General features: G+C 41.4%; 1 protein-coding gene across 8 annotated transcripts in view; it reads left to right on the forward strand.

Annotated features, from left to right (window-relative positions):
* LOC127064688 (probable serine/threonine-protein kinase clkA) overlaps window positions 1-27,910 on the forward strand; it is an 85,211-nt gene that overhangs the window by 16,744 nt on the left and 40,557 nt on the right. For 6 of the 8 annotated variants that reach the window (XR_007781761.1, XR_007781759.1, XR_007781762.1 and 3 more), the window contains exon 3: window positions 20,435-20,472. Coding sequence is in view for 1 of the 8 variants with exons in the window: in XM_050996129.1 (XP_050852086.1) it covers window positions 20,922-20,962 (41 nt within the window). In the remaining 7 variants the exon portion in view is untranslated. Of the gene's footprint in view, window positions 1-20,434; window positions 20,473-20,683; window positions 20,796-20,819; window positions 20,963-27,910 lie in introns of those variants that run through there. The other 2 variants (XR_007781760.1, XM_050996129.1) reach the window with 2 other exon arrangements.

The raw sequence follows: 27,910 nt of genomic DNA on the forward strand, positions 1-27,910 counted from the left end.
CCCTATAGGATTGCTCGAGCAAAGAGCTGAGGTCTTTCGACTCGGCTATACCGTGTAGAGTAAGAGGAGTTGGAATGTGGATGAGACGTAGGAGGACGAATAGAAGGAGGAAGGGGTGAATGCTTAGAATTTAAAATGCATTTCATATCGTTACGTAGCACCGACTTGCTCGTCGTTCTTCTCTCTCTCTCTCTCTCTCTCTTTCTCTTTCTATCTCTTTCTTTCTTTCTCTCTCTCTCTCTCTCTTTCTCTCTCTCTACCATTTCGAAGACTCTCGTTTCTCTTGGCCTCTCCGCTCGAACAGACGGCATATATATCTTTATGAACGCATCTGGAGTAGACAAGTGCATTAAAACCTCGGGCGTTAGTTCAAGCTTGAAGAGGGAGGAGGAGGGTTGGGTTGTAGGAGGGTAGATGGAGGGCTCAGGAGGACACACAAAGGAATGCAAAGTAAGAACCACCGGGATCCCTTCCTCTCTTTCTCTTTCTCTCCTCTCTCTTCTCAACGTCGCTCCCTTCGTCCCTCCACACCCAGTCGTCTCCATCCGAGCTGGTATCACCGTCGCCTCTTCCTCCAACTCCATCCATCTCCACCTCCTCCGCAGAACGCGCCGGCTCCTCTTCCTTTACCGTATCGCTTCTCCCGTGGCGGAGGTTACAACGCATTATCATACAAGGCAGCCCTTTCCTCCCCTTCCCTTAATTGTTTTCCGCTGAGCTGCGTCGCGAGCGAGTTCTACCACCACCACCACCACCAACGACGCCGCTACTACCACCATCTTCTCCTCCTTCTCTTCTTCCAACCCTCTCCTAACCTCTTCTTCTTCATCTTCTTCTTCTTCTGTTCCATCGTGATCACCTGCTGAGAGAACGAAACGACGCGGTAAGTGTATATTTTTTTCTCTTTTTCCTTTACGAGCAAACGTTACTCTTCCTCGTCTTCTTTCCCCCTCCTCCTCGAACAAGAGGCGAGGCAACGAGCGTGGGTGGTCACTCTCGGAGGGTGCCGAATTTCGCTCTTTCAACACCAATCGACGGTCCCGTAATAGTCGACATCAAAGGATCACGAAGCTTTGTGCATCGATAATGGTGAGACTTTTCTCTCGAGCCGGTGCGAGAGTCGCCTACTCTCTTTCTCTCTCTCTCTCTCTCTCTCTCTCTCTCTCTCTCTCTCTCTCTCTCTCGAGAACGTCCTTCCGTATTCCTTTCGGTATTTCGACTACAGACCTACTCCTTTTCTTATTTAATTTATTCTCCGCAAGTTTTCGCGCCTTTTGCTGATCGCACCGGCACACTCTCTCGTGATTATTCCTTCCTTTGGGTGGTTGAGGGTTCTTCAACATTACGAATATCTCTCTCTCTCCCTTTCTCTCCCGCGCGCACGCTCTCGATCTTTCTCACTCCCTCCTTCACCCTCTCCTTTTTCTCTCGCCTCGTAATAACGATCGCACTTTATCTTGACGCGAAACACTCTCGATATCTTTTATATTCTCTCGTTTTCTTTCTCTCGAGTATCGCTGATAAGGAAATCGATCGAGAGCCAATGATAATGGCGATAAGGCTCCAAAGAGCAGACCTTATCGCCTGTGAAATTACTGAACGCAAGCGCGACGTTCCGCGCAACTAATGTTCGTTCCTTCAAGTTCCATATCGACATATGTTTAAGATGGTGCCAGTTCAAGCGCGATTAACCCCATCAGAAACGGTGTAACATTTCTCAAACTCTCGTTAAGGCATTTCGATTAGACTGGATTTGAGTCCGCCCTATTTTCGGACAATTTCAATAGGCCAATTTACAAAACCTCTTCTTCGTCGAAACGTGAGAACTTCGGGTAATTATTCTGTTAATTGGCTAATTTCTTGATTTTTACTAACGTTAATTTATTTGGGGTAAAATGTTGTAGGTAAATTAATAAATGGTAAAAAAAAGGACAATTGGAAAGCAATTTTGTCGTTTGGTAACGAGCGAGAGAAAAAAAAATCATTTTCATTTGTTAGTTCACGAGGGTCATCCGGATCTCATTCAAAAAGACGAAAAAACTGTAAGTATATATTTTTTTCATTTAGTCGTTCAACGATCCTTCCGTTTTGTATATTATATCGGAATATCGTACAGCCGTCGCGACGCTAATTAATTTACCCCAAACACTTTGCGAGTCCTTAACCGATCTCAGTCAATTTGTAACGTTGAATATATTATTAACTGGCGACTGAGATATGTGATAGTGATTTTTCATCAATTGCTCCTCTTTAATTCACTCGATCGAATATCCTCGTAAAAGAGAAACAAATAATTTTGATCAAACTATAAGAGGTGCGCCGCTTATATCATGATTTCGAAAAGAGAGATACGTAAGTCTCGCGCGAAAAGAGACGTATAAGTGCGCGAACGCGTGACCAGCTTTTGTCGAATGCGAGACGAGGCGAATCGAGGCGAATAAAAGAGGAAAGAGAGAGAGAGAGAAAGAGAGATCGAATGGCCGGCGAGCAAGAAGAGAATGGCGAAGGACAATGGATCGCATCGGCACGTTCTTCCGGAACGATCCTTCTTTTTTTTCCACGTACGCTTACATTTTATGCTGCGTGCGCACACAAAGCATACACACATAGACATATTTTATAATGCTATGCTAGGTACCTCACCCACGAGATTAGTTAAGTGAATGGGGCTGGATCTTTGCTGGCTGGGCCTCTCCTAACGTGATTGGGCCCCGACCGATTAACCAGTACGGCCAATCGCATACAAGAGAGTCGCTCCGTCAGTGAAAAAGGAAAAAAAGAAATAAAGGACTCGCTGAAGCTGAGCATCGGTACGTTGCGACACGATTCGCACGCGATCCGTGCGATAAATCATACGACGGAAGTCTTTCGAAACGGGAAATGTCGTTCGGTCGACGTGCGATATTGTCTTTTTCTCGTTTCTCTTTTGTTTTTTCTTCCTCTTTATTTTTTCGTTTCTCTCTCTCTCTCTCTTTTCCTTTTTTTTTTCTTTTCGTCATTCGAAGGGTCGAAGGATTAAGGACAAAGTTCGTCGTAGAATCGCTCGATATCGTTCATTTTCTCTTTCAGTATGAGGATGCAGCTAGGTTTTGACAAATCGTTGGTCGCGTGGGTGGACGTAAGTGATTCCTATCGCTGCGTTTTCTAAGAAAAAAAGAAAGAAACGAAGATAAAAAGAGATATTAATCGTTAAAGCTGAGACTGCTTCGCGTGCAAATCGTTTCAATACTACGTTGTCCATTCGCGAGGTTGTTTACGTAAAAAGTGCAGACCGTTTCCGTCGCGAATAGATTTCCACCGTCCTTGGTCGTTCTCCGCAAAAAGAAAATAAATACTGTGCGAAGCAAATGAAATTGCCATGCGGCTTTGCACGCGATCCAACCAATAATTAACACAAAGTAGGACTCACTTTCTCTCTGTGTCTGCGAACGACGTTTGAAAATCGTATAGTGATAGTCATTTTCCTAATCGTGGAAAACAACGTGAGGGGGAAGATATGGAAAATCGTTTGGCATGGAAGGATAAAAAGCTGAGTCTCACGACAATGAAAATCAAACAAAAGAAATACAAATAAATACATGAAAGAAATTACGCGAATGCTTTTTCGAGCGAATAATGAAACATGTTAAAAGTAACAACATATCTCTCTGTAAAAACTTGAGTAGTTTTATAAAAATTTTATTATTGTTTTGTTTTGAAAGAACTTTGCTCACGAATAACTTTGAACAATTCGCTTTGTATCATTATTACGGGTCTTCCTTAAAACTAAAAGATATTTCGAAATGATCTAAATATCTCGTATGTATCTATTGTCTCGTTCTAGGAAGAGACAGCGCAGGGTTATCGGAACACATGCGTAAAGACACGTATGTACGTATGTGTGTACGTGAAATTACGTGACGTGCGTGCCTCGTGAGTGCATGCTTGCTAGACTCGATCAGCCCCTCGACACGTGAGAGGAAGGAAAAGAAAGAGGGAGAGAGACGACTGTCTCTTATATCAGCTCTTTTTGCAGATTCATTAAAAATCAAGTTGATCGTAATCAAAAATTTACTAGATATAATGAAAGCACACGATTTTTGTAAATGAATAAATTTCTTCTTTTCGTAAAGATCGATCTTCTATAAAAAAAATGAAAAACTTTACTATCTTCATCGTTAATGATGTTTGAGAAGAAAGAAGAGAGGGAGATAGAGAAAAAGAGATAGAGACGACTAAGAGATGAATGTTCCGACTTGACGATCTAAAAAAAAGAGAGTCCGAGCTCCGAGAAGAATAATATAGGCGCGGAGAATGTGACGGTTCTTGTGAGATATCGACATTATCGTCCAGCGATATTTCCGGTTCCTGCCTAAGAAGCGTGCTCTAGAAGATAATTTCGTTATCGCGCTGCACCGCAAGACCCCGTCTGTCCGTTTCATGCTCCATCTTTCTCTCTTTCTCTCTCCCTCCCTCTCTCTCTCTCTCTCTCTCTCTTTCTCTTTTTCTCGTGGAAAAGAGAGAAGAAGACGACGATGACGTCGACGACGTCGACGATTGCTAAACGAGGGCTGAAGAGAAGGACGGAGGGAGAAGGAGGCAGGATAATTAAAGAGGGAGAGTAATCCTGAATCAGCGTCATCGAGCGAGCGAAACGTATCCTCCCCCTCCAACTTCCCTCTCTTTCTCTCTTTTCTCTTCTCCTTCGTCACTGCCACCTCCTCCTCCTTCTCCTCCTCCTCTTCCTCCTCCTATTCCTCCTCCTTCTCCTCCTCTTCCTCCTCTTACTCCACCACCGTCGTCGACATCCTCCTCCTCGTTGAGCGAACCAAGCGGATGCACATTGTGCGTCGTTCTTGCGCGTCCTCTTGTCATCGTGCAAAGAAAATCTTGCCTCTCAACCGGGAGCGTCGACGCAGAAAACTCGGTGTTAGTTATTACCTCTCCGTCTTCTTTCGGTTCTACCTCCCGTCGAATAATGAATAAACGTCGGTGAGACAGTAGATTTCTTAAAGGACGCCCTCAATGTTTCCTTCGTCGAAATGATTTTCAAGAATCTTCTATCGGTAATTCTTTTGAAAGGAGTTGATTCAATTCTATTTTCAAAAAATGATGTAAAAATAATTCGAAATGTTCTAAGTTTACGAATAAGGTATTACGTTAATAAAAATTAAAGGGATGTTCGTCTGATAAAAAAAAAAAACGCGAGAAATAAAAGGAGTTTTGCTCGAGGGGGAAAACAAAAAGAAAAGAAGAAATGATCAAAAGTGTCGGGATTCTTGAGTAAGGAGAAATAAGAAGGAGAGACCGAAAAGGAGAGGAAGTGAAAAAGAAAGAATTTAAGCCGGGGGCGATCGGAGATGAGGAAGGAAGGAAGGAAGGAAAGAGTGCAACGGCTGCTGCAACGGCGGTTGCAAGCGAGCAGAGCATCGAGCGGTCGAAGCCATCGGGCTGGCTCGTCTCACGACTCGCGGTATAAAACAATATTGATTGGTCGTACAATGCGGGTGGAGATCGTGGGGTGGGTCGCTCCGCTGTTGGGCTAGCTGGAGGGAGGATTCGAGGGGGTGAGAGAAAGGCGAGGAGGGTGGACCGCGATGCATTGTGCTCGCTGCGTCCGGTCAAACTTTTCATCGTCCCTCGTACCCTCTCCGTCGGCCGGTGCTGTGGCGGCCGGAGGGACGCCATCTCTCCTACTCTCCCTCCTTCCCTCCCTTCCTCGTCCTTGCCACCCTCCTTCCGTCTCTCTCCTTTTTCCTCCTTCTATTCGCCGATAATTATTGCAGTCCGTCTCTGTTACCGGCTTTTCCGATTCTTTCCAACGGCCATGTCAAGCTTAAAAGCCGCGAACTGCGAGCAACTTCCATGAACCTTCTGTTTTTCGCACAAAATGACGTTTCTCCGTTGATGCGTTCTGTGCGTTTCTATCTTTCTTCTCTTTCTCTTTCTCTTTCTCCTTTGCTCCTTCATCGATCGATGCATTTACAAAGATACTCAAGAGTTTCTTTTAGCTATGGAAATTGTTTACACTTCCCTTTAATTAATTCTACTTTTATCTATATTTCTTTATCAGTTATCCACCTCTCTATTTATCTATCTATCTATCTATCTGCCGATAGAAGCTTTCGTTTTCTGCTTCAATGGATACGTTTCTCTCTCTCCCTCTCCCCCTCTCTCTCTCTTTCTCTGCTCGATGCTTTCTCGCGTACCGAAGAGGAAAGCCTTTATTAAACGACGTTGGCCGTCGATGCGATCGAGCTTGCCTAGACGAGAGTCCTGAGTCTCTCTTCTTCTACCTTTCTCTTTCTCTCTCTCTCTCTCTCACTCACTCTAATGAACACGCTATGCTAGCGTCGATGCATCCCGATGCATCCGATGGACGATGTGTGTGCTCCGAAGCGAGCAGAGAGAAAGAGGAAGAAGTCTAGAAGAGGAGGAGTAAGAGAAGCGAGACAGAGATAGAGAGAACTCACTTTGAAAAGCTACGATACAAGCTACTCTCTCGCAACGCGCGAGGCCAGGCTTGTCTACCTACTACTTTTCAGGATACCAGGAGCCGCTGTAAGCTACGCTTTCCAGACTGAGAACGTCCGAAGTATCGTGTAGTTACGCGATAACTTTCCCGCCACCGACTCAACCCCGCCAAAACAGCGATACTTTTCCCGCGATACATACGTTCGACTCACGTTTCTGACTCACGTTTCCACCTTCTAGTAAATACACACGCGAGCGTTCGAGCGAGCGAGCTCTTCACGACTTCCCGATTGCTTCTACCTACGTACTGAGCCGAGAAAAGTCCCTCTGATTTAGCCCGTGCGAGAAACGGCAACTTGGCCCGAATCACGCCACGGCTGTAACCGGGATCAAACGAAATATCTTCTTTCTCTGTCCTTTTCTCTTTTGAGAGAAAGAGAGAGAGAGAGAGAGAGAGAGAGAGAGAGAGAAACAAACCGCCAATCGTCTAGCTACTTTCAATTCGTTCTATTCGAAATGGATCTACAGTGTATATCTTTTCGACAAAACCACGCGACGTTTTAGAAAAATATTAGATAAGAGAAATGATTTCCAATAAGAGATAAAAATTCTTTTCTTTATTATCCGGAGAGAGAAAAAGAAAAATTTATCGTTAGAAAGTTATTACTTATATGTATGTAGCTGCGTAGATACATTTGTCGTCTTCGTTAAAAATTTCGATGACACTTAACGCGACTTGATTAAAATCTATATAACAGCCCTATGCTATTCGAAGAGAAAGGATGACATTTCTCCAGGTCTTTTTCCTCGTACTCGATGCTTGGAATTCCGAGGATACAAAGAACGAGGACGAAAGCGACGATCGAAGTTCGTCCTTAGGTTCATCCCCAAATCGAAAGAGCGACGGAAGCGAGGGAAAGAAAGAGGGGTGGAGAGAAAGACGTGTTCGATTTGCTTCGGGATTGTTTCGCGAACGGTTTCGTCGGGTAAACTGGGAGTGGGAAAGAACGATGGGAAGAAGGGTGGACATTCTTGGAGGTTGGCGTAGAGCCTCGCCGTAATTTATTTCTTGTCGGAGCCGTTCGATGGCCGGTGACCACAAGATGCCTGACGAGGGTTACACGAGTCTTCAAGCATCATTTTACTCTTGCATTTCGCGAGAACAACTATTTCGGAATCAATTAAACTATTGGCTGGCGAGCATAGCGAGAGATTGAATCGTTAATTAGCAGCTGTTCCATCTCCCTCCTCCTCTTTCTCTTGACCTGACTACATCACGAATCTCATCTTGGTGTACCGCGATGTTCTTTAAAAAAAAATTTATTATTTTCTGAGACACTTTATATGAAAGCGATAACTTCTTGCGATATTAGAAAACAAAGCACAAAGGTCGATTGTAATCGAGAAGAGAGCTTAAATCGACTAACCAAATTTTCTCTATAGTCTCTATATCTCTCTTTCTTTCTCTTTCTCTCGTTTCTCCCGTTTCTCGCTTTGACTCGACGTAAAATTGTGGAAGGTTAATCTCTCGCTGTCTGACGTATTTTCAATACGCGCATCACGAGGGAAGATCGTTGTCCTATGGCAATAAAGTGGAGATACCTGCGAGCGGGAAAAACAATATTTCGCGAAAGCGAAATACCTATCGTATGGAAGCGCGTAACGAAAATTACGCGAAACATCGAAATACTTTAAATCCTCGTAATAACTCCTTTAATCCGGAATAGATCGATCTTCGATCCGTATTTTCTAAACGATGTAAAGTAAAGTGCGGAAGAAAAAAACTCAATATTCGAAAGATAACTCCCTTGTCCTAAATCAACGCGATAGAGGTACTTAAATAATATCTCGATATCGTCACTCAGCCGCTTTTTTCCCTTCGGACGTTGTCCAATGTTGTTCACCTTTGAACGCGACTTTCACGTAGAAAGGGTCCCTCTCGACGTTTCGCGCCCGGGATACGCTGTCGTCGTCGTCGTTCGCGATTTCAAAATAAAAAAAAAAAAAACAAAAAAAGAAGTAGAGAAAACAGAGACGACGCGTCCACAAATTTTCCAAAAAGAGTGTGAGTGAAAGAGAGAGAGAGAGGGAGGGAGGGAGACAGAGATGGAAGGAAAAAAATAAACAAAAAAATGGTTGGCGAAAGAGGGTGAGAGGGAAGTGGGGTGCAGGGAGAAACAAAAATCGCTGGAGACTTGTGGAACGAGTGTGGTCCGTCAAACGAACTGCTTCATAAAAAATAATTGTGCCCTTGCCATTCGTACGCGCGCGAGCACGCGATGACAGAAACAAGAGAGCAGATTAAAACAAAAAATTCATCGGCGTATGTTTTCTAAGCTGCGGGCCTCCATCAAGCCCTTCGGAGGGTCATGAATAAAGGATGAGTGTCTTTCTTTCTTTCTCTTTCTCTCATATACTCTCTCTCACTCTCTCTTTCTCTCATATACTCTCACTCTCTCTTCCTCTCTCTTTCTCTTTCTCTCTCTTGCGCGCGCACGAGTGTATTACGACACAAAAACGTGATGGAAAACATGCTAGTGCGAGCGCAGGGAAGTTTCAAGCTCGATTTTATGCGACCAGTTAAACGAATAAATGTGCAAATTTGACGAGGCGTAGCTACCATTTGAGACACACGTATATGCGCACATACGTATAAACAGTCGCATGTACGAACGTGTGCTAGACGCGCTCGCAAATTCTACTTGGCCGCGAGGGATGCGCTATGTGCGCAAACCCGCAAACGCATACTTTTTACGCCTAAGTGAGAGAATCACCGCGACGGAGCGTAGAACTGAATGTTTCTCTGTGCACAAGCTTGTGAATAAAAATAATTAACCGTGAGAATATATATATATATATTGTATATGTAGGTATATATATATATATATATCTATTATATTCACACGTATACATATGCGTATATGTTTATACGCATTTATATATGTATATGTGTATATATATGTAAGTATAATATATAAAATATATATATATATACACACACAAATGTTGAAGCGTCGATTGATTTATGAAAGTGTGCGAATCTCGAGGCAAGAGCCGTAATTTCGCAAAAAGAAAAAAACAAAAATAATAAAAAAAACGCGTATATCGGCGGGCTCGATTTTTGTTTTTACCTATCGGCCAACAGTGTACCTCCACATTGACGTGCTCACCAGCGATCGAATTGCGCGCGTACACGGCCATACTTTTATGCGTCTGTGGGGCATTGTATTTTTTTTTCTTGTTTTTTTTATCAACATTTTTTTTGTTTTTCATCTCTCTCCCTCTCTCGTTCTTTTTCTTTCTCAAACCGTTACCAATTCGATGGTCCATGATATCCGGTTGCAACGGATATTATGGATAATTAAGCACTGGATGTTGGCGTTTAATCAAGTGCATACGTTGTATATGTGTACGTATGATATATGTACTTTGTCGAAATAGCGAGAAGCGTTCGTTTAAACGATCTCGACATTGTAGCTGCATCTACGAAAATATAGTCGCTTATATCTTTGATAAGAATTTGTTGAGATGAAGATAAAGGATAAAGATGATTGTTTTCCCTGTTACATATAATTATAAGCAAGCACCAATTTCTAGAATATATAATAGAGAAATATGAACCGAAGAACGTTCTTTTGGATTTTATAAACGTTTCCTTAACGAGTAAACTTTAATTTGATTTATATCATTCATTCGAACTCCTGGCTTATTATTATTATAATTCATCGACGAATGAATACTCTCTCGAGCACTCCAATTTACAGGACGTTGAAAGCCACGAGCATCGAATTATTCCACTTGGAAAGTTTTTATCGTCGGATTTATTAAGAAAAGGCTTCATTCTAAAGATATCGATGGCGAGTAAAGTTGAAAATATAATTCGATCTTCGCGATATCTAAGAACAAAAATGTTTAGTGCTGTAAATAATAAAAAATAAAATGATGAAAGATAAAAAAGGATTCTCTTTAAAGGAAGCATAGGATTCGAGATCCGACAATAGAGGAAGCTAAGAGATTTGTCTCACATAAGAATAGAAGAGAGAAAGTACGTAGAAAGGTAGACTATGCACCAAGAGTCGAAGAAAAGCACGAGAGTGAAAGAGAGAAAGAGAGAGAGAGAGAGAGAGAGAGAGAGAGAGAGAGAGAGAGAGAGAGAGAGAGTGACAAAGAGAGTGACAGAGAGTGAGCTTTTCTGTACTCGAAAGTAAGTGGCTGCCGGAGCATCGTATGTGGCTCACAAGTCCACAGGTGTCCGTGGACAATAGCTCCTGTGTCCCCCTTCTCAACACACTTACGTACAAGCTCTTCGTAATGCGTGCGCTCGCGCACGCCAATGCTCGTCTCCAGCAGCTCTTCCTCTTACTCCTTCTCCTCTTACGTATGCGTGTGTGTACTTCGAAAAGGGTGGACGAGAAAAGTCTCTTAATTTCCGTGGCTGCGTGACAAAGGGAGGAAAAAACGAGCGCTCGAGAAAAGAAGCAAAGGTAGAAGAGAAGGACGATGTCTCACCCTCTCTTTCTCCCTCACTTTCTTTCTTGCTCTTGTATCTTCTATCGCGAGCTCACGGGAGGTAAACAGAAAGAAATAACCGACGACAAGCGGAGGGTGCAGAGCCTACCTCTTCGATATATACACTCACACGCATACGTTTACAGATGTGTTCATGTATCGGATAACTATGATTCTCCTTCTCTCTCTCTCTCTTTCTCTCTCTCTCTCTCTTTTTCTCTTCGCGACTTTAGCCCTCAAACGAATACACAATCTCCTTATACGACGACGATGATCACGTAAAGTTCTTCATGCTATAATACGTTTCTTTTTCCAAAGACAGGGATAATCTCTTCTTTCTTTCCTTTTTTTTTTCATTACAATGGCCGACGATGAATATGTATTTAAGTTGAAACTGAAATTAGTTTTTAAAGAGATAGTTTATAGGATATATCATCCGTTTCGTTTATTCAGTTCGTCGATAAATCAATGAATGAATATCTTTTAAAAAATCAGAGAAAGACTACGAAAGAAATAATGCAATCCTTAAAAAATCAATTCGAAACGGTAAAAATGGAAAAAGAAGAAAAGGATGGTTTTAAAAAACTAAGGAAACGGTACCCAAAGAAATCTGGGCCAGTCTATGTCGTTTCTTCTATCAAATCCATTATCCGTCGTAGTGCGTCCCATTATCTCTGTGGGCGCATCGATTTCGGCATCTGCCAAACGAATGACTGGCAAGCGAACTCGAAGCTTGTGATGTCGAGCTGCAGCTGAAAACTAGGAAGAGGTCAAAAAGAAGACGAAGAAACGTCTCGAATTACTTGAACCCACCGCGAAACGCTGTTCGAACTGAACACTCGTTATAATCCGTGGATTCCCAAGGAAAAAGGTTCATCATCTGCTTGTCTCCTTCTCGTTATGTATATCCGTTTACGAAAATTGTGAATAATGGTGGTTTTGGGCTCGTTCCTTCAGGGCTCGTGTTTTCACCGTTTTGCGGTCGAAAACAGAATCGGCGAGTCGATCTCTTTTCTCGAAAAGACCCTTTATCTCGAGAAACTCCTTTGTCGGTGTGCGACCATGCGTCGCGACTCTGCATATATTTTGAATCTCGTAAAGGATCGGCCGTATATGAAGCGTGTGTGTGTCTATATTATATATATATATGTGGGTATATATGTGTATTTATGTACGTACAAACGCGGCCTCCCGTTTGTGAGATATGATCGAGAGCATCCTGCACTCGCCGGAAGAACAAGAGCGTCTCTCGTCTACTCCACCTCCTCCTCGATGTTGACGGATGTTGACGGATGTCGACATAACAGTCTCTTCCTACCTTCCTCCCCGTTAAATATTTATCCCGACAACGCGACAGCCCATTTAAGAGGAAGAAGTCGAACGCACAATGGTTTAGCCCACAAAAAGCAGACTCGTGGGCAAAAAGTCACGCGTCCCAGCAACGTGTTGCTCCTTCACATTAGCTTTTCAAAACGCAATCGAGATTCAACCGGGACAATGACACTTCCGGAAATACCAGCTGAAGATGTTGAAAGAACTCGACTAGTTCCTCCTTAATAAATAGAAAAATATATTTTTATTCGAATACTCGTTCAAAGATCAGAAGCGTTCACTGACAGTATTTCCAAGATTTATAACGAGGCGAAAATTTTAGGCTCGAACGAGCGTACTGACGAGTTCGTGGCAACGCACTTGCACACGCGGTCTAATAGCAAACGAGTATCGTGCGAATGCGCATCGCCGAGCACGAGGGTTTTGTCTCCTGCTTCCGAGTAATTTCCTCGTAACGTCAATTTTCCTCGAGACTACTAACCCTTCGCGGCTCGTTCGAGCGCCCTCTGGGAAAACAAAGGTGTCACTTCTTCAAAGAGCTCTCGGCTCTACTCTCTCTCTCTCTCTCTCTCTCTTTCTCTCTCTCTCTTTCGCTCTCTTTCTCTCTCTTTTTCTCTTCAGAGACTCGTTCACCCGCGTCTTCTCGCCCGGAAAGATCTCGACGCGCTCTTCTTTCCCTCTCTCTCTCTTCTTATCTCCCTTAGTTTCGCAGAGCGAACCATCCATCCGTCTCCTTCTATAGACTTTATCCCAAGTATCCCAAGATTCTCGCCTCTTACCCTAGCAAATTTCCCCGGTCCCCATCCTCGTCTCCGGCCAAGAAAACACTTTATCTCTCTAGGGGTAGCTTCAACAGGTTAGAGAGAAGACGTTGCAGAGTGAGAGGGTGAGAGTAGATCGTCTTGGAGTCATCCCTAAGGAAAACACCCTCCAACCGAACGTCCTTCGCTTTCTCAGGCCCTAAGAAAGAAAGTCCACCCATCCTTTTCTTCCTACTTCTCACACCACAATCTCTTTTCTTCTCGTAGCAAAGCAAGTTTTCTTAGCCCCTTCATGGTCGAGAGAAACTTCCCTTAAAGATTTTCCAGACGAGAGCTTACCACCCAACAGGGTAACCTGTTGATGAAAAGAAGAAGTGTGCCAAGCTGAAAGACGATAGGAAGGAAGGAAGTGTTTTCTTACGATAACAACGGAAAAGACGTTTCTGAATCTCTTCCCTCTTTTCGCTAAACCCTTTTAAGGGAACAAGATATCAACTTGTTGCTGCCCAAGAGTTCTGTCCTTTGAATGAGTATTTGAACTTTCTATAACTTTTTCTATTCTTCTTCCTTTTCTTCTTTTTTTTCATATACTGTATATATTGACAACTTGTCCAACAACAACAATAAAAACAAGCAAAAACATTACTTACAAGTGGTATTCTTTTTATTTCTTTATATCTAAATTGTTATTGTTCGGTTTAATTATTAATATTTACGATTAGAAATATCGGCACGCTAAATCATTTGTCATTTGTATCTCATATTCGAACTCAAAGTTCGAAGTGTCTTCTTGTAATTATTTACACGTTTAATCATTTGTATTGTAAAACAATTCTCAGTCTCATTAGTAGAGAATTTAATTGAAGATACCTACCTTTTTCGTGATAATTTTTCCTATCTCGCAAACATAATTTGTAACATATTACCAATACAATAAGTCCATACGTCATTTATTTTTCTTCGGGTTACAAACTTCCGTCACGTCTTTGTCGATAACCAGGCAAAACCATTAAATTTCCAGCAATTTGCGACTTGGAATATGTTATTCCGCGTTACTTTGAATTAATCCTGCAAAATGGTGTAATTAAAACCTGACGTAAATCATACTCAGTTGAATTTACGACGTAGCCATTAAGTGGAATAAAGACGACCCGTTAACCTTTTCAAAGATAAAAAGATATCGATTGATAAAGGAAAAGATTACGTGATAGATTTGTTTAATAAATTCATCTATTTATTATTGATTCGTACATTGTGCAGATGTTAAAAATTAAAAAGTTCTAAAGTTTTTATATGATACGTGTTAAGAATTTGAGCATTCGAGGATTTGATATTAAATATAAATATCTAAGAAGAGTTTTTGTATATTTTTAGTAATTTCAAAAATAGTCATCTTATTAAACTCTTCTTAACCGAAAAAATAAGAACACTTCGAGATTGAACTTAGAAAAGAAAAGCGCAAATGAAGGAGAAAAGAAGACCGGGAAATATACGTTCTGCGATAAGGAACATGAACATTTCTTAATATTTCCTGTGAGAAATGCTCAAAGGTATTCATTCGGAAAACACTTGTTGAACATCGAGCTAAGATTGTTCGAGCTAAGAAGCCACTTGTTGCTTCGTCCTTTCTGGAAGGAATTCACTGTCCCGTTACAGAATACTTGCATTTTCTGTGCATATGATACGTATATCATATCTCAGTTATCTTCGTCTGCTTATATTAAAATAGAAAAGATATCTACTACCTAAACATCGAGGAACTCTTTTCCTTTTGCATATTTTAAATATGAACGTAATATATATCTTCATTTTATTATCATAACCGATAGAAATATCGAATTTAAAGGAGGTATTAAAAATGAAAACGAAAAAGAATACAACGTTTATAACAAGTAGCGAGCGCGAACATTTTAGTCATTTAATTGTAATTATAAGTTCCTTCCGATTATCAGTGAATCGATAGGCATTTCCAGACGACAATTCATTATCGTTGTAGAACGCGTGCAGAGAGTCCGTGTATGCCATCCTTCCGTTCACCGTCCGAGAATATTCCATAACTACTCTCGCGATTAGATGCAGGGGGCGTCTCCTCTAGAGCTACGGGGCCACGTGTTCCTATCTCAATTTCAGCAGCCGTTGTAACTTTTACGTACACGATATAAGCCCCCCCGCGCGATCGAATATGCAGCGAGCCATCGAATAAACGACTTTAGACATGGAAATGCAGTTGCTAACCGTCACCGTAAAAATAGGACCGCATACGTTGAACTTTCGATCAGTGAATACTAATACCAAAGTGCGATCGTTATCTATAGGCCGGAACGGCTCAGAGTATATAGCTGGCCTCGCCGATTGTAGTTACCGTGAAATCATTCTCTCTGTGCCTTGAGCGAATACTTCCTAAAGCTCTTCCTCATCGTCGTCGTTGAAAAAGTTTGCGCTAAAGCCATTTTTCCTAAACGATTAGAAAAGTAATTCTTTATCTGATGAATGTCATCGACGTATATTCGCTTTTTATTCTAGCTGTTTTATTCTGATATGATGTATAAAAATACGATTTGATATATCAGGGAAGATTTTCCAAAAACCAAACAGTTTATTTGAACATTTGTCTAATAATACGCGTTATCGAATTCGAAGAAGATAAAAAGGAAAACGTTAGTCATGCGCTCATACCAGTCCATTTTAATGAATTTCCAGTGAGTTAACACGATGAATGGTGAAGCTTAAAGAAAAAAACAGCTCTAGCCCCAGGTTTTCTGCGATGATTAGATTCTGGCACGTGTCTATTGTGTATCCGTCAACGTGCCGCCCTCTTCTTCTTCGCGCACATGCGCCTATCACGCCTATTTCTGCCTTGATCGTTCTAAGACGATGCTTTTAACCGCGTTCCAACAAATTTATTATGCGCTTGTCGTAAGAACATTTTTATTAATTTTTTGAATTAAAACGTTTGAATGATCTGTACAAGAATGATCTGTACAACCACTTTTCGATTAAATCGATTCACTATACATTCATTCATTCATTCAGTTATTCGATGAAAGAAATGGGTATATAAATTCCTAACCGATATAATGTACACGATGATAAAAGAAATAAAAAGTCTTATACTCTTGAATCAAACACGAAGCAAATATCTCGTTGTGCTGGTAGTAAAGCTAATTCTATATCCAAGAGCCGGCACGAACGTACGATTAGAGGGGAACTCTTAATCGTCTAATCATCGTGGAACACTAACCAAGTACCCTTCGATCGTGTTCGACGTGGTTTGACGTTCCTATCGGAGAGGGAATATTTGATTGATGATGGAAAGTTAGGAAACGGTGGGGAGACTAGCCAAGAGAAGGAGGGAGAAATAGAGAACAAGGAGAATGAAAGACCGAAAGAAACAGACATAGACAGCCAGATAGATAGATAGATAGATAGACAGATAGATAGAAAAAGAAAGAGAGAAAGAAATAGAAAGATGAAATCTTCTCCACAGGAAGATTTCCATCGAGGCAACGGGATTTGATTTTCAACCCCATCGTCCTTTTGATACCTCTATGGGGGTAGCCCTTCGATGTTGACGCCGACGTCGTCGTCGTCGTTGTCGTCGTCGACGTCGTCGTCGATGTCGAGTAGAAACGATTGACTCGCGTTCCTCGTTATTGAGTTACGCAACAGCACGAAAAGCAGTCGACCAAGTTCTTTGTCTACTGGTCGGCCATCTGTCACCCTGAGAAGGCGCGCGAACAAGCGAGCAAACTACGACATGGTAGAAGGGTGTGGGCGGTTACTGCAACGCTTCATCGTGTGTAAACGCTCGTTCGCCAATGCTTGAGAGCGATGGAAACGTTCGCGACGCACGCCAATATGTAAGATACGATCGAGATAAAAGCGAGATAGCACGACGAGTATAAGCGGACCTTCGGGAACGCTCCTATCGGGTATTGATTTTCTTCTGGCGAACGACGTCGCGTCGTGAACTGGCCGAGCCATGAGCGAGCTTTATTAATTCTCAGTCGGAACGTGCTAAAAGAGGAAAAAAAATAGAGGTAAATAAATAGATAGATATATAGATAGATATGTAGATAAATAGATATGATAGGTAGATAGATAGAGAAAGAAAGAGATACATAAAATTACTACGAAAATGTTGGATAAGTACTACAATAAATATATATATATATATATATATATATATATATATATATATATATTCACACATGTATGTATATAACACATGATATATCATAATTGAAGCATGAAAATTTTCAAATAATTAATTTTCAATCGATCCTATTAAATGATTCATCGTGTATATATTTAAAATGAAAAGAAACATTTAAAATACAAATAGTTTAGATAATTAAAACTTCATCGAACAAATCTTTCAGCTTCTATTTATATAAAAGATAAGTACCGGGAAGAGCGAACATCGTTCGCTCGGTTATACGTTTATCGCTAGACAGATACATATATATATATATATATATATATATATATATATATATATATATATTAAATTCACGCCATGCCAACTACGGTCTGTACAATGATAAAATCATTTATATTTTATTTGGTTATTTAATTCCATAAATGAATTTATCCGAAGTCGATGTATATATAGCTAAATCGATTTCTTGCACTCGGAAACAATAGATTCACCACATTTTATAAATATCCTTAGGCCCGTGTTCAAGGTAAAATTGATAAATATACAAAAACTGTTTGTTTAATGTCATAGGATAATTAAAGAGTGCAAAGCAGAGAGGGAATGTGGGAGTCAGGGAGTCAGGGACAGAGAGAGAGAGAGAGAGAGAGAGACAGAAAAAGAGAGAAACAGAGGGAAAGAGACAAAAGAAAAAAAAATCGAAAAAAATAAAAGGTATTCTGCGAATCACGAGACACCAGCCGTAAACGTTTGATGTCCGTTACGAACGTTACGAGCTCCAAGTACTCTCTAGATCTCGTTACAGCACAGCGCGTATTCTGTTACGTTCGGCGCGTCCGAAATCCTGTACGTTTTTCCGTCGAATAATCGAACATATCCGGGAAAACGGTTGGAGTTGAAATAATTTTTCTCGTTTGATCGTAAATCGAAATTTGGTTAACGCATTTTCGTGCTCATTCATTTCCCGTATCGACAATATTATTTCAAAAGAAGATCATTTCACGTGAATAACGTAATTCACATTTTCTTCTTCAAAACGCATCATTTAAATACCTCGTTTTTTCTTTATTCTATCGACAGCGTTCTTATTTTCTTAAAACGAGAGAACAGTGTTATAACCGATATCGATAAATGATTTTTAACGATTAAAATATATCGATTGCATCTTAAATTCATTAAAGACATATTTATGCCTAATAACAATTTTCTACAACAATAAGAACGTTGTAAAGAACGTGAGTATATAGATGATATAATTGTCGATCGTCGATATATGTTATTTAGCCTCGTTTCAAGGGACTTAACAGCATCCACTTTGCGAGAGTATCTCCCGAGAACGCAAGGTCGCGCTCCCCAGGCTTTAATCACTCCTGTTAGGAGAACGTTACGTCGTTAATTCGCTCGGATGGTTGTTGTATCTTAAAGCTACGTCGCGTATAAATTGGTCAACTCAAAAGCGCGAGACAAGCGCGTTCTCTAGGACAGAAGGATAGAGAGAGAAAGAAAGAGAGAAAGAGGGAGGGATAGAGAAAGAGACAGAGAGAAAGAGAGAGAGACAGAGAGTAGGGCTGGATGCGAGAGATGAAGAAAGAGGGAACGAGGGAGACGGAGCACAGCTAATACATCATAAACTTAGAAACAAAGAGGAGAGAGAGAGAGAGAGAGAGGATGTCGTTGCCGTAGTAGCGGAGAATCCACCGGCTCCGGCATCCAAAACTTTGCCTATTTGTTAAGTCTTGCCGGCCAGAACTGTCTGAGATACTGGCGTCGAAGCGTAGCACCTAGCACCTCCGACCTCCTTTACTTGCTAGCGCCGTACTGCCCCTTTCGGCAGCCCTATATCGCTACTCCGTGCATCCTTAATCGAGACAATATAGCTTCGAGTAGATGTAGAATTGTTCTTGAGACGCGTCTCACCGAATTTCCAGTTGCCAGCCGTATTCCATTGTTCGATATTCCTACTATATGATCCTATCTTTCGGAGTCTCTCCTTTTCTTAAAAATGAATTACCTCTTTTGTTACAAATCAATATTTCAAATGCAGATATTCTTTATCAATTAAATATATTGTAAGATTTTTCGTTGATCGGAACAGATATTTGTCTTTTTTAACATTCGTACGATGAGAAATTTATACTGTGACGAACGACATAAATTGCATATACAAGTGAATTTCTTTGGCTGAAAATCATGTAAAGTCATGATCTTAACTCTGTTCGATAATTACGGGTTCATTAACATCGGTGTCGACGCTGATTCAATTTATTAATGAGATCGTTCGAACGCTAGTCCTTGAATAGAACGTGCTAGAAGACGGTTTGGAAAAGGATGTTATGTAATCGATAATCGATACGACGTACGATTCTTTCTTGTTTATTTCGTGAACGATTCGGCGATATCCTTCGTGATATACCTAAATTTACGCCGTTACGTTTTTATCGGATATCGATTAATGTGAAATGAAACGAATGTTCGTAATATTCGCGATATTATACAATAATTTCTACGTTTCATTGTATCGTGGTATATCGTGCATGCAATTTAATGTTGCATTTCATGCATAAAACTATTTGAAAAAAAAATACTACAAAATTTGAAAACGTTCGTTCACTTTAGATTATTTTTCTTCGCTCGAGCGAAACGAGTCTCCGGAATTCACGTTTTCTCGACCGTGATGAAGAAGCAAAACATTTCTTTTTTTTTACTTTCTTTTTCATTCTTTTTGTATCGCCCGATACAATCGCACGATAGATTCGCGAAGTTTCGTGCGTAGTATCTGGTTCGAGGCGAAAGTTCGAACGCGACACGCGTCCGTTGCATGTGCGTTGTCTGAGGGAGCATGTGTCGGGGGTGGTGGAAAGCTTTGGGGGGTGGTTTCATTGTGAACGACAATATCGCCTTGAGCGGCATTGGCGAAGCAGAGATGCAAATTTCGTGGCGGACGTCTCCTCCACCTTCGTCTCTCATTTTCAAAATTTCTGCCCGGCGAAGACGAATTTTTTTTCCCCCGATGGGGGAAAGAACGTCACTTTCGATCCTACCGTTCGATCTTCACTGTTATTACCATCGTGTGATCAGTATAGATTTTTAATATTTAAGGGAAAAAGCATCTTAAAAAATCAAAAGATATTTCTCATCATTTTCTTATGAAAAAAAATACACTCGTAGAATTTACTCGTCGTATCCTTGAAATAATAATAATTCTATCATTCTGTTTCAGGGGACAACATCTTTCACACCGCCACGACAACGTTCACCGTAAGTAATTAACTCAGTCTTCGGCACGCAATTATCTCTTTACGAACGATCGATCTTTTCTTTCATAAGAAGAAAGTTTGACCTTGGTAAAAGTTTCGAGTGAAATGAAAATAGTTGGTAGAAAACGACATAACTGTCGTTGAAAACGGAGAGAAAAAATACGAGAGGCGATCGAAAATCGTACATAAGATGAAATTACTTATGCACGTAGAAATCTCGCGAGGAGGCCGCCATTGTAGACAGTCGTCGATTTCTCAGGAAGCTACGCCAATGCATACATATATGCGCGGTAAAAGGGGAAGGAAGGAGGTTGACAATGCAGCTCGAGGGGCGGGAGGGTGGGTCTGAGCTTGGTAGAAGGAGGATGAGGAGGAGAATGAGAAGGATGACTGCTGCCGTCGTCGTCGTCGTTCTCGTCAATCGTAGAGGGTAGTAGTAGTCAGTTTGCGATGGTAGTGAAGGGTGATCGGCGAGGTGGAGATGCTCTAAGGTACATAATCATGCTTGCTGATTCCTTCCCTAATAAAAGTCTCACTGTCACGGCTCGTCCCCCCACGAGACCTCGAGCGAGTCGACCTCTTTCTCTCTCTGTCTCTCTCTCTTTCTCGCATTTACACAACTCGTCGGAAACTCCCTGTACTCCTCGTCTCGTACCTTCGATCGGGAGAAGCACCTCAACACCGAGATTCTCCTTCTCTTCTACAATTCTTCGTTGCTGCTGTTGCTACTACTGCTATTGAATACGCGTGACGTAGGACAAAAGTGCACGTACGCGTAGTAGCCGGGACGTTTGCGCGATACATACATGCTTGCTCGCTTACTTCCGTGTATTGCAGTTCTTCTCGCACTCTTTCTCTCTCTCTTCTTTTCGTTGTGTATAAGAAGACAAAAGTGGCGTTGGGTGGGGAGAGTCGGAGAATCGCGGGAGAAATACGGGTCAAAAATGCTTGACGCTGCACCATCTAGAGTTGCAGTTTTTTTTAATCTCCCGATATGCATTCGAAGACAGTGTTTCCTATCCTCGTCTTTCTCCTACCGGCACTTTCTCCTACCTACTCCGATTTCTTCTCTTCTTTTCTTCTCTTTCACGTAGTACGTGTGTACGTACGGATGGATAAAGCAGGCTTAGTGTACGAACGTAAACGTATACGTGTGTGCGTCAGTGTGTATGTGTGTCTATGCATGTACCTAAGTACGCGTTGGGGCTGTTCGCGAGAGAGAAGATTGGCAAGAGGAGGACAGACAAACCCCTCGAACGTCGTCGAACCGCGAACGATTTGCAAATTAATTTGGCTTTGTCGGTCGATCGTCAACAATACGTTGATCTCCCGTGCAAACACATCGGGAACGCGCTCGCGCTACGTTTGCAGATGTAACGTTAATAGATCCTCGTGCGCGACGGACTTGCCATTGCAACGTGAGAGAGAGAGAGAGAGAGAGAGAGAGAGAGAGAGAGAGAGAGAGAGAGAGAGAGAGAGAGAAATAGAGATAGAGAGAGAGAGAGAGAGAGAGAGAGAGAGAGAGGAAGATACTCAACACGATCAGTTTCTATCTTTTCGATTCTATCTCAAAAGATTCCCTTCTTTCCTATTTGTATGAAAGTATGCGTATATGCGTGTGCATGTGTATGCTATATCGATTATGTAGGAATTACAAAAATTGTTACTAATTTTGTTTCTAAATTTAAAGACATTTACCAAAGCTCACTTATATACATGGCAATACACGGAAATAAAACCATTGTTCTATACCAGAAGACATTTTAGAAAGATACGAAAATGGCTCGAGACTATTAACGACGTTATCTAAAGATAAACTCTCGTGAAATACTTACACGAGTCTTTAGTAAGTTCAAAATCGACAAATGTGTAAATAATCGAGATCGATAATATAATATAAGATATTGTTGATAATGCATGCAGTAGTACGATGATTCTAATATAAAGGAGGCGGCTTCGATGGTTATCCTCAAGGACGATCGTTTGGGCCAGGAGGGTTGTAAGGTGAGGAACGGAGATCGTTCTCAGTGTCTTCGTTTTGCAGGGTCGATTTTTAAAGGGCCCCTTACGTTCGAGGGTCCTTGGCCTAGACAGGTCTCAAGGTGCATGTCTCTGGTGGATTTAAAAGACCCTCGAGCAGAAAAGAAGAAGGAAAGGAGAACCAGATGGCCCGACCTACCTTACTTCTTCCTTATCCTACTTCCACCCACGTGTCTTCTCGTACGAATTACTTTCATATGTGAAAACGGATTCTCTCTTTATCTATTTCCCTTCCTCTCCCTCATCTATCTTGTGAAATTTTTCTCTCAAGGTCCGTTAATAACGCATCACGATGCGGAGCGTCGAAATAGAGCGAAAGTGGGAGGAGGGAAAGAATGAAGAAAGAAAAAAGGGAAAAAGCCGAGCACGTTCGTTCGACATATGTTTCGAAGTCATTGTACGGGATCGGTCGAAAGGCGACGTTAATGCCGCTTTTTCGCTCCTCAACGGTTCTTAAACTCCGACCGTTCGTTATTAATACTATTAATCTCCCGTTAGACACGAGACTCTCAAAATTGGGGCCGGATATATCGTGGATAGAAAAGCCGGCAGATTGCGGCCCTGTTCGATCTCAAATTGGAAACTGTTGTCAGAGGAAATGGCTCGTCTTTTCCAATTCGATTATAAAGAAAAAGAAAAAAGAAGAAGAGGAGGAGGAAGAAAAGGGCTCGAGTAAATTGCTCGATGATATTTTCCCGTTAGAATCAAAAGCGAATTTCTTAACGTAGGACCCAATTACGAGTAAAGGGAACTCATCCAGGTGTGAAATTTAAGTTCTGCAAAAGTTCAGCCGGCTGCCAAGGAGCAACGCGTAAACGAGAAAATCTATGGTATATATACGTGTAGTAGATGTAGACTCCGAGGAAAACTGGTTTTACGGTTGAGACATTGTGTTTACAACACGAAACGCCCACGTAAACGCCCAAGCGGAAGAACCGGAAGTCTCGTGCTGAGAATTAACAGGACAGATTTACGAGCGTCGACAAATAGCTCTTTCGAGTCGTTTACTGTAGAAAGGAGCGACCGTCCTCTCATTATCGAAATGTTTAGAAGACATCTAAGAAGGTCTTGACCACTTTGTGTTGAGAATAACATGTCGGACAATACGGTCGAACCACGAGGCTGGTTTATCGCCTTGTAAATCTTCAGAAAACTTTTTGCCCGCAATTAGACTTGGGATACCAGTAAGATATTTTGAAGGTTCTTTGTACTCGGTCGGGGGTCTTAAAAGAGGAAAATGATATTATCGTTGTATCTTCATTGTTGGTGGTTCTTCTTAAAAGCTCGAAAAGATTTTGTTATTTGTTACTGATCCTTCTAACGCCTTCGAAAGCGTTTTACAAATCTTAACTAGTTAATAGAGTCAAATGGAGAATCAACCGTTTATCATAATCAAATCAAAAAGTTAGAAGGAAATGAGCGTTCTAAACACGACAATATAACTCGTCCTCTCGCTTTTCAACAAATCCTCCTCTCTCTTCACCCCTCCACTCCTCTCTGCTCCTCTTCTCTCCTCTTCTCTCCAAAATCGGTCATTCCTAATTTACGATCGTTATATCCATTATAACATCCGTTATTATAACGATCGAATTGCGATTTTATTGAAGCAATTTGATGCAGCTTTACGATCATACTCCTTTCGCACCTCACAAATCCATCATTGTTCCTATCGATTGGAGATTAAATACTTAGACGTCGATTTTTTCTCGTGTTCGTTAAAAACCACAACGATTGTTTGTCCGATTTTTCGTGGCTTCATCACGAAGAAAAGAAAAAAGAATTGTCAGGCTCAATGAAACTCGTTCGTTATACTGAAGTATTGATTCGTTAAAACAACTTCGACGACTAAGTGTTTCCTGATGATCAAAAGGAATAAGTTCTGCGTGAAAAATATTCTGAAAAGAAAGAAAAAAAAAACAAAAACAAAAAGAAAGAAAGAAAGAACAGAAGAAACATCGACGTACTTAAGTTAAAGAAAAGATACGATCGATTCGTTTATATCTTTTGTTATTTACCGAAGCGAGTAGGTTATCGCAATAGAAGTTCGACAATAATATTTTTTTTTGAAGTAACTCGAAAGAAATCGATATAAGTGTCGAGGATATAATTAGTTCTAAATTAAGGCGATATTCTTGCTCGCGTGCGCCAGCACGCACTATCGAAGAAACTCTCGAAGCGTAGTAGTCAGTCTAGGTTGGTTGGAATTTCAATGGGGCCATCGTAGCACCCCACGATACTCTCAAACGAGTTCCATCGTCGTAAATGTGGAAGTAGCTCGTGCTACCTGAGCAGCTGCGGCTGTGTGCGAGTTAGGAAAGGAGAGCCCCCTCGGCACAAGTTTTATTTTGCCTTACCTTATGTGCCCTCCAAGTGTGCACGCGAGAGAGAAAGAGAGAAAAGAAAAGAAAGAGAGCAAAGAAGTGGCAAGGGGGAAAAGAGAAGGGAAAGAAGCATATTGCTAGACGCCGCCAGGTACCCTATCGTAGGGGCCTAACGTCACGCTTGAGAGGGGGGCCATCTGCACCCTAACTAGTATGTGACGTCAGGTGTGACGACGTGTGCTACAAGGAAGAAGCGTCTGCCTCTCTTCGTTCGTCCATCGCCCCTCACGAACTTATCTTTCTTTCCGATATACCTATATATTTCTTGTTCTCTTTTTTGAATCGTATAATAAATTTATTTAGAGATACCTTCGATAACATAGCCAGAAATATGATTTACTGTTAGAAAATTACCTTCGATATTATCCATTCCCTTCATATTTCTTTTTTCGTCGCAACGCGTATAAGATAATTGTTCTTTTTCTTCTTCTTTTTCTTTTTCTTTTTCTTTAAAATCAAGTACTAACAGGCTCGTTTAAATCGTCACGATATCATTTCGTTAATTCCTATTCTTTTTTTTCGTTATGATTAAATTCAAGAACTTAGAGCCAGTTACTTGTATTGGCTGTAAGTTCTTGAATTTCGTACGTTCAATCTTTCGTCTCTTACGCCAGGCGATCCGCCATACTGCGCCTCACTTTTATCGCGGTAGGCGTGTTTCGTATCTTTAACAAGACCGTTAAATTGTTCTTTATCATACAGCTCGGCGTTATCGTACGGGGCGGCTTCTGGAGATACATGCATAGACGTACACTTATTTACGCGTACACGTGTGCGACGTTTTACACATCCACGCATCTTCCTTCGTTCGCTGAGTTAATACGCATTGGAAATAATTAAATAATATACTCGAACGTTGGAAGGATATTTATCTAAACTACTTGTTAGAAATAAGAGAGATCAAACGGAAGAATATTGAACTTAATCGACGAATTGAATTAAATTCAATCGATCCAGTGAAAATTAATGAAATTGGAGATTCGCGATACGAAGCGAGTTGCTTGGCCCGTGGTTTCTAAACGGCGTGGAACGAATGCAAGTCCAAGTATAAGTGCGTATTAGACGGAGAAGGCAAAGGGGCCGTTCGTCACGAAACATCTGCCACGGGCGCGTGGCTCTGCTTTCTACCCCCAAAGAGCACCGACCGAAGAGAAGAGAAGAGAAGAGAAAAGAAGAGAAGAGAGAGAAAGGGAAAGAAAGAAAGAAAGAAAGAAAGAGAGAGAAGGGTCCTTTGAGACAAAGAAAAAGTATGACGTACTGGCAGCTGCTGGCAGACGCCAAACCGGTGACGTAGGGCCCCCCTTCGTTTCATTTCGTTTCGTTTTTGGGGACTTACGATCAGTGAAGGTGAAAGGATCTACCCCGCATCGAAATTCGAAGATTTATCGTTCGTGATCCCGCGAAACTTTGCGCGTGTTACAAATCTCCCTCTTTTCTTCTTTATCTAATTGACGATCACGCACGACCATATCTCTGTCACGAACAGAATTCGAAGGAATTCTATTTCTTTTCTCTTTTCTTTTCTCTTTTTTTTCCGAATAGATTAACGCTCTTCTAAGATTTATATTTTATTTGACTATATTCCATGTTATTAGATTTCATTGCATAAGAGAAAAGGGAAGTAAGAGATTCTTTTCAAGAAATGAAACAAAGTAGGAGAGAAGAACTCCAATTACTCGACGGAGACCTTTCGCCTACCTCTTTTCCCTTTATTATCTCTTTTAGTCATACGCGCTCTTGCTTTCTTTCAACCTCTTTCGTACACTTTTCGTTTCCGTCGTCTTTAATTTTGTTGTTTCGGTCAAATTGTTGTCTCTTATCTCTCTCTCTTTCTCTCTCTCTTTTTTCTCTTTTTTTCTCTATCTCTTTATCCTTGAGTCGGACTGAAGCATCGCACAGTTCTTGCAATTCTGGAGCCCAAACGATTTCAAAGTGGAAATCTGCATCTTTAATAACGAGCACCCTGATATTAGAATGTTTCTCCGGCCTTTGAAGTCCGGCCATTGGATTAAGAATAGAGAAAAGTCTCGCGATAACTAGCGTTTGACAGACTTTTTTGATAACTCCTTTCTGCAAGTTATCGAGCCACATCTGTCCCTTTCTATCTTTATTTTTCTCATGCTCGGAATCGCAGACGCTCTATCTCTTTCGTCCTCGCCACACAAAACCCAGCACAATTTATGCTTTCCATTCTCGACGAGAAAGAAATAAAACTCGGGAGTCCATCTTCAAAGCTACGCACCGTTGGGCGCGCGTTCCTCTTCTCGAAAGAAGAGCGAAAGGAGAAGGAGGAGGGAGAAAAGGACAGAAAGAGAGAGAAACGAAGAGAGAGAGAGAGAGAGAGAGAGAAGGGAAAAAGATGCAGTAAAGCACGCTGATACCACGAACGGGACACTAATGATGAAAGTCCAGGTCTTACTGTCTTTTACAGTTTTTCTCTTTTTCTTTTTTTTTTCTCGTAGACTGCACTTTTCTATCTCCATTGTTGTCGTTCGGGAAAAGTACCTACCATGGATGGCTTACGCGGATCTTTACTTTTTTCGACGAGACACCGTGTCTGTCTAATCAATAATTCGAGAAAGAAAAGTAAAAGAAGAATCGGTTAGAGAACAAAAGTCGTGAATTTAAATAAGTCACCGAGTGCGAGAATTCGCGTGCATCCTAAAGAATGGTGTTTCTAGCTTCCTTATTATTACCTGATGGTTCTTCTTAGTTCCCCCTTACCAAAAGCACCCTACGTTCCTCTACCCTTAACCTTCTCACATCTGCCATGGCACGCGATTCGCCCCCTGCACATCGAAGGTTGATGTCCTGAAGGAAAACAAACCACGCCGCACAAGCATCGTTTACGTTTCGAAAAGAATCGAGCCGGACTGTTTAGACTGTTTATAATACGATCGTTGTTGAATTTTCGATACGTTCATTCTTGTTTTAAAGAAAATAAATATAAATAAACAGTGAATCCATCGTCGCCGAATAAATAATCATTTAATAATTGTCCAAACGGCTTAATTATTT

This window comes from Vespula vulgaris, chromosome 6, assembly GCF_905475345.1.
Source record: "Vespula vulgaris chromosome 6, iyVesVulg1.1, whole genome shotgun sequence".
Classification (NCBI taxonomy): Eukaryota; Metazoa; Arthropoda; class Insecta; order Hymenoptera; family Vespidae; genus Vespula; species Vespula vulgaris.